Source organism: Mastomys coucha, unplaced genomic scaffold (assembly GCF_008632895.1).
Source record: "Mastomys coucha isolate ucsf_1 unplaced genomic scaffold, UCSF_Mcou_1 pScaffold22, whole genome shotgun sequence".
In the NCBI taxonomy this organism is placed as follows: domain Eukaryota; kingdom Metazoa; phylum Chordata; class Mammalia; order Rodentia; family Muridae; genus Mastomys; species Mastomys coucha.
In genome coordinates this window covers 243,494,646-243,502,743 of record NW_022196905.1, presented here as the reverse complement: position 1 = coordinate 243,502,743, position 8,098 = coordinate 243,494,646, and the positions used below count along the sequence as shown (strand labels likewise).

The following is an 8,098-nucleotide window of genomic DNA, read 5'->3' as shown; positions in this document are numbered from 1 at the left end:
TGTAGACCAGGCTGGCCTCAAACTCAGAAATTCTCCTGCCTCTGCCTCCCAAATGCTGGGATTAAAGGTATGTGCCACCACTGCCTGGCCTCTGAGTACTTTTATCCAAAACAACAGAAAGCAAGACTGAGACATGACTAGTACCTCAGTGTTCACAGAAGCATTAGTCATAATTAGCCCCAAAGTAGAAACAACATCAATGTTCATCCATGGGCAGATAAGCAACGTATATAATATACATAAAAAGAAATCTTGTCCAGCAGTAAAAATGGAGGAAATTCTGATATATGCAGTAACACAGATGGCTTTGAAGATTTTATGTTAAACCAGAGAAGCCGGGGCTGGAGAGATGGCTCAGTGGTTAAGAGCACTGACTGCTCTTCTGAAGGTCCTGAGTTCAAATCCCAGCAACCACATGGTGGCTCACAACCATCCGTAATGAGATATGATACCCTCTTCTAGGGTGTCTGAAGACAGTTATAGTATACTTACATATAATAAATAAATAAATCTTAAAAAAAAAAAAACAGAGAAGCCATACACAAAGGACAAAGACCGCATCATTTCATTTGTGTATGGAATACAGATTTCCATGAGCCCCAAAGCAATAGGCCACCTATTCATAGACTGAAACCTCTGAAACAATGATTCCTCTTAAGTATTTGTTACAGGAATAAGAAGCTAATTCACACAGTGGCAGAATTAGTTATTTGCTAACTATGTTCTCCAAGAAAAGATTAGTGTCTATCCAAAATATACCAAAAGCTCTTTAAATTCAACAATAATGAAATAAACAACCAATTTTAAAAATAAATGGAAAGATCTGAACAAATACTTTAAAAAAATATGTATACACACACATATACATTTCTTTGCAACATATGTGTGTGTGTGTGTGTATGTACACAGATGGCAAAAATGAAAACTGTTCAACATTGTAAGTCATTAGGAAATAGCAAATTGAAAAAAATGAGATACCACTGCATGTTAAAATTACCAAAATCCAAAATATTGACACTAAGTGTTAATGAGATTGTGGGACAACTGGAAGGTCACTGCTGACTGGGATGCAAATGCTGTTGCTACCACTTAAGACAGTTTGGCACTTTTGAAAAGCTGAAGACATCTTTTCATATTACCTGGCACTCACACTCTTTGGTATTGATTCACACAAGCCCAAACTTTATGTCTATACAAAGACTGCACACGAATGTTTATAGCAATTTTATTCATGGTTGCCAAAATTTGGAAGTGGCCAGGATGTCCTGAATAGGGAAATGTATAAGCAAAGCATGGTACATCCACTCAGTGGAACATATTCAGCTATAAGAAGAATGAGTAACCAAAACACACAAAGACATGGAAGAACCTTCCTTTCTTTGCAGTGCTCGTTGAACCTATGGTCTTACACACACCAAGCAAGCACTCTGCCTCCGAGATCTATTCCCAACCCTTTGCCTGTTTGCGACAGGGTCTGTGTAGCCTAGGCTGGCCTTGAACTCCTGAGACTTCTGCTGCCACCTCTCAAATGCTGGATTTACAAATGTGTGTCGCCATACACAGCTGGATATGGAATAACCTTATGCATCTGTTGTCAGGTGAAAGAAACCAACAAGTTAGATAGTGTGTGATTTCAACTCTGAAACGTTCTGAATAAGGTGACAGTGAAAACATCAGTGGTAGGGAAAGGCATAATGTCTGCACTTGGGAGCCAAGGCGAGAAGCCCATAAGTCTAAAAGGTACGTCTTAGGCTGTATAATTAGTTTAAGGCCAACCGGGCTATGCATAGTGAGCCCCTGTATCAAATGATCAAGCAAACAAGGTCAGAGACTGTCATGAGTTTGGGATAAGAGGGAAATAAATAGATGAGGTCCAGAGTTATTTATATTTTAACTTTTATTTATATTTATATTTATATTTATTTATTTATTTATTTATTTTGGTTTTTTTTTGAGACAGGGTTTCTCTGTATAGCCCTGGCTATCCTGGACCTCACTCTGTAGACCAGGCTGGCCTCGAACTCAGAAATCCACCTGCCTCTGCCTCCCAAGTGCTAGGATTAAAGGCGTGCGCCACCACGCCAGCACTTTATTTTATTTTTTATATATGGGTACTTTGCCTTATATGTAGGTCTGTACACCATGTGTGTGCAGTGCCCACAGTGGCCAGAAGAGGGCATCAGATCCCCTTGGGAATGGAATTGAAAATGACTGTGGATGGGGGGGAATTAAACCTGAATCCTCTCCCAGAGCAACCTATAACTGCTCTTAATCCTTAAGGCATTTCTCCATCTCCCATTTATTAATTTTAAGGTACTATTAATTAAACCTAGGGCTTTGCACACTAGGCAAGCTTTCTACCATTGAGCTATATCACTAGACCAACGGGATTTTTAGGGTATTACCATTGTTTGATATTGTAATATTAGACATGGAACAATATAAATTTGCCAAAACTCACAGAACTATAGAACATAGAGTAAAACCTAATATAAACTGTAGTCTTCAGCTAAAAATGTGTCAACATTAGTTCAATTATAGCAGTTGCTATAATTGAATCATGGAAATAATCATGGAAAGATTATTACTAATAAGGGAAGCCGGAGGATAGGGGATAAATGTAGGTGAAGAAAAGTGTATGGGAACTCTGCATTTTATGCCCAAATTCTCTGTAAATCTAAAACTGCTCTAAAAATAAAGTCTTTTAATAAAAAGTAATAAATTATTGATACATGCTAAAATATACATAGACCTCCAAAATATGCCAGACAGAAAAGGACACATATTACTCCATTTATAGGAAATATCCAAAAGAAGCAAACTCACAAAGATAGAAATTAGATTAGTGATTTCCAGCAGCTATGAAAAGTGGGAAATATAGCGATTTTCTAAAAGGTCAATGAAAACATTCTGGAGCTAGATATTGGAAGTGATTGTTGTCCTAGTTAGCACTAACTGTCAATCTGAAGACAGCCTCACTTAAAATTTTGCCTAGATCAAACTGGCTGGTGGCAAGTCCGTGGAGGATTTTCTTGAATGTTAACTGGTACAGGTTGTCCTTGGCCGAGTAAAAAAGCTAGTGAAGCAAACATTGAGTCAGTAAGCAGAGTTTCTCCACAAATCCTGCCTCCAGGTTCCTACTCTGAGTTCTCTCTATGATGAACTGTGACCTGGAAGGATAAGTCAGGTAGACCTTTTCCAGAATAGACCTTGGCCAGAATATTTTATCACAACACCCATAAGCAAACTACAACAGTTATACAACCCTGCAAATGTTCTAAAAGACCTTGAATTTTATAGCATGTGAATATATTTTTTAAAAGTATCCTGACTTTGGCAACAGTGTCTTGGTGACTTTATGACACATAATAATCTCATACTCTAAGATTCTGCTATTGTGATAAAGGCTACAGGCAATTAGTGGTCCCACCAGTGATGTGCGGGATTTCTCATGGTTTTCACTGCAGCCTCGTTTGAAGAACAGGATACCAGGATCATCATTCAACTAATAAATTGTCATAGAAACAGTATTCTTTTGTGGCTTGCATGATGGGCAGGCTGCTAATAACATGTGCATTTGGTTCCAGCACTCATAAAGTGTTAACGACACATAGATCAAAGAACAAATCAAACACAGCACTATCATATAGATTAACAATAGAATAGGGGCTAGGGAGATGACTCAGTGGTTAAGAGCAGTAACTAATCTTCCAGAGGACCCAGGTTCAATTCTCAGCAACCATATAACAGCTAACTTCAATTCTAGGGGATCCAATGCCTTCTTCTGGTCTCCTCTGGAACTAGGCACATATATGATGCACAGACACACAGGCAGGCAAAGAATTTCATACACATAAAACCAAAATATATACATGATACATACCTCAATGGACAAAAATCTCATTTTAGTTGTAAACACAAAAGTTAAGTTATCTCTCTCCAAAATGAAAACAGAAGGGGAAGCTGCTAGGGGAGGAAGACCAGTGTGTGGCAGGCATGGTGTCTGAGGGTTTTACAGCTGTGAACAGACACCATGACCATGGCAACTCTTTCTTATCAAGGACAACATTTAATTGAGGCTTGCTTATAGGTTCAGAGGTCAAGCATTGGGGGTGTCTAGGTAGGCATGGTGCTGGAGGAGCTGAGAATTCTAAAGGCAGCTAGGAGAACACTGGCTTCCAGGCAGCTAGGACAAGGATCTCAAAGCCCACACCTGTAGTGACACACTTCCTCCAACAAGGCTGTCTTAGTCAGGATTTGTATTCCTGCACAAACATCATGACCATGAAGCAAGTTGTGGAGGAAAGGGTTTATTCAGCTTACTTCCATATTGCTGTTCATCACCAAGGAAGTCAGAACTGGAACTCAAGCTGGTCAGGAAACAGGAGCTGATGCAGAGGCCATGGAGAGATGTTTTTTACTGGTTTGCCTCCCCTGGCTTGCTCAGCCTGCTCTCTTATAGAACCCAAAGACTTCCAGCCCAGGGATGGCACCACCCACAAGGGGCCCTACCTCCTTGATCAATAATTGAGAAAATGCCCCACAGCTGGGTCTCATGGAGGCACTTCCCCAACTAAGCTCCCTTCTCTGTGATAACTCCAGCCTGTGTCAAGTTGACACACAAAACCAGCCAGTACAAAGGCCATACCTCCAAATAGGGCCACTCCATGGGCCAAGCATATTCAAACCACCACACATGGGGAAGGATGAGAGGAATAGATTCACAGAAACAATGGATGCAAATATTCTTACAAAGCCATTACTTTCTCTTCTAGTTTTTTAAACTAATAAAACATAAAACTAAAGGAGAAAAAAAGAAAACCATTTATAACTACACTAGGAAACTGAATTAATAACCTATCATAGAGCTTGTTTCTAATGACAATAAAAAATTTTAAACAAAGCTTTTTAAAATGTCCTCATGAATCAAAGGGAAAGGATCTCCCATTAGCATCAATTATAGTAATAACCAGAATGGATTAGAACACACCAAATATTATTGAATCAATGCATTTATAATGATTCAGAGAAAGTAAAGCAGTGCTCACTAGTCACCTTCAAAGAAATAAACTCACTTTTAAAACTGATAAATGCCAGAAAAACAAATAACAATAATAAAAAAAAAATCAGACATCAGTCTTGCCTTTCCTACACAACTGGTACCTTACAACAACAAATGGCTGCTGTTTATAGAATTCTTTATAGAATTGTCAAACTAGTAAAGAACAATGGACTTTTTGTAATTCCTAGTGAATCAACAGACCTGGGCAAGCATGGCCAATAGTTACTCCAAAGACAAAGAATACCAGGCATTACATATTTCCTTATAGAAATATACAGTGCTATCCATGAAACAATCTGTGGAAAGGCATGCATAATCAAATCTGAACCTGCTTAAACCTCATGTAACTACTAACTCACAGGCAACACAGAAAATAAGAAAAAGAAACATTTTAGGGATAGAGTGAGTAAATGAACTCTTCAGAACAAATGAGGCAAGTTTCCTCAAATATGATGAAAATCCAAGGGGGAAAGTAGGGAATATTTAGATCAAATAAGATTTAAAACACACACACACACACACACACACACACACACACACACAAACTGGCATGTGCACTTTATATAGATTTTTAAAAAATATATGGCTCAATCAGAGAAATGATACTACTATATGAATATCTGATATTAGGAGAGTTACTATAGCTAGGCATGGTGGCACATGCCTTTAATCCCAGAACTCTGGAAGCAGAGGCAGGTGGAGCTCCATGAGTTCCAGACCAGCCTGCTCTGCACAGTGAGTTCTTGGCCAGCCAAGGCTACACGAGCAAGACCTTACCTCAGCCTTCCCTCCCTCCAAAAGAAGTTATCACTGGGGTAGAGATGTAGCCCAGCGGTAGAGTGTTTGCCTAGCATGCATAAGGCTCTGGATTCTAACCTGAGCAATGCACACATGCAGAGGTTACTGCTGTAGTTAAAGCACAATGTATTAGAGGTAGTACTTGACATACTATATTAGAAATCACAGGAGTAGCCCAGAAAACAAATGTATTCCAGAGAAAAATGTAACAAGACTGTTACATTTAAAGATATTTTATGGACAATTAAAAATAAACAGAACATTTCTAAAAATAAATAAATAAATAAATAAATAAATAAATAAATTCTGGACTGGGGGGGAGAGCTCAGTTTATAAAATGCTTGCCACATAAGCCTGAGGACTGGATCCTTGGTACCCACACAAATGTTGGGCAGATAGATGTAGTGGTCTGCTTGTAATTCTAGCACTGGAAAGGCAGAGACAAGTGATTCCAGGATTCTGTTATCTTTTTTATTATTATTATTATCATTACTATTATTATTATTATTGTTATTATTATTATTATTTGGTTTTTTGAGACAGGGTTTCTCTGTTTTCCTGGCTGTCCTGGAACTCACTCTGTAGACCAGGCTGGCCTCGAACTCAGAAATCTGCCTGCCTCTGCCTCCCAAGTGCTGGGATTAAAGCCGTGCGCATCACTACCCGACAGGTTCATAGTTTTAAAAAGAAAATTTATGTTGTGCTGAGGATGTTGCTCAGTTGGTAGAATGCTTGCCCAGCATGCATTGAGCCCTAGATTTGATTCCTCAGAGCTCCATACAACTGGGCATAGTGTCAAGTTTGAGGCCAGCCTGGGACACATGAAACCTTATCTTATACAAATACAGACAGATAGATATAGAGATCTGCATCAATTTATACATTAATCAAACTATTATCTTTGATTACAGAAAAAAGATTAATACCTGTTTGATTTATCAGTATTTGTTATGGTTATAGCACAGGCTTTGGAATCAGTCTTGGATTAATAAACCCTGTCAGTACCATCCGCTGTGACTCGGGCAAGAGTCTAACTTAATTTTATTGATTTGTAAAACGGGAATCATAACGGCATAAGACATTAAATGCAGGTAGGGCACTTACCCCAATGAGTGGCGATAATGATATAACTAACTTACTAGGGAGCTAGGAGTTTAATTAGGAACACTGAAGGCTTTCCCAGCTTTCCTCTTTCTTAGACACTCAGAAAGCAAGCCGTGTGCATCAACCCTGTCAAAGGCAGGGTTAGCTCACTCAGCCTTACCTCTAGAACGAAGGCAGGGCTGGCCACTGAGCTAAACGACTGGCTGATCGCTTAGTATTTCACATAAAGCCTCTTGGAGCTTTTAAAAGATTGATCAAAGAAAGGCTCTGGTCTGGAATTTCTTCACAAAGGATAACGGAATAGGGTGTCCTTTCCCATTGCACCAGACTGGAAAAGTCCTCCTAGGCGGGAAGTGTCAGAAACTGCCCAAGTCACACACACACACATACACACACACACACACACCCGCCTTGTGCCTCCTCAACAGCACGCACCACCACATTTGCCCTTCTCAACATTTCTTTCTCTCACCAACATCCCACTAGGGAGACTGATTTCCTTCCTTCCTTCCTTCCTTCCTTCCTTCCTTCCTTCCTTCCTTCCTTCCTTCCTTCCTTCCTTTCTTCCTTCCTTCCTTCTCTTTTTGTTTTTTCGAGACTGGGTTTCTCTGTGTAGCCCTGGCTGTCCTGGAACTCACTCTGTAGACCAGGCTGGCCTCGAACTCAGAAATCCTCCTGCCTCTGCCTCCCAAATGCTGGGATTAAAGGCATGCACCACCAGGCCGGCTGACTTCTTTCTTTCTGTCAGATTCTGTCACTTGCCACACAGGGCTCCTTTCCTGCCTGTCAGTACTCCACACTCCTCCTCTCCTTCAACTCCTCACCCCGAGCCTCTGACTCTCCTATTACTTCAGCTTCCGCACCTCAGGGTAACTAACACTTTCTGCCTCGATTTCCTCTTTCTTCGCCTCAGGAACCGCTCTTGTGCAGTTCCTTGGCCTCTGCCTGGGGCTCCCAGGGCTACACACCACAGTTTCCTCACAGCCTCTCAGCCACGCTCCAGATCCACACCCTCCCGGCCCTACCCGGCTGCTCGAGCGTCAGCGCCCCCAGGCGGCGGAGGCACTCCTCGTCCAGATCCCATTGCTCCGCCATTCGCGCCCGCCGCTCACCTGCCACGGCTCGCGAGACGAC

General features: G+C 40.7%; 1 protein-coding gene across 2 annotated transcripts in view; it reads right to left on the bottom strand.

The window, feature by feature from the left end:
• Lrrc36 (leucine rich repeat containing 36) overlaps positions 1-8,085 on the bottom strand; it is a 54,600-nt gene extending 46,515 nt beyond the window's left edge. For both annotated transcript variants that reach the window (XM_031341174.1, XM_031341173.1), the window contains exon 1: positions 7,990-8,085. In XM_031341174.1, coding sequence (XP_031197034.1) covers positions 7,990-8,059 — 70 coding nt within the window. In that variant the 5' untranslated portion in view covers positions 8,060-8,085. The remainder of the gene's footprint in view (positions 1-7,989) is intronic.
• Between the last annotated feature and the right edge of the window lie 13 nt (positions 8,086-8,098).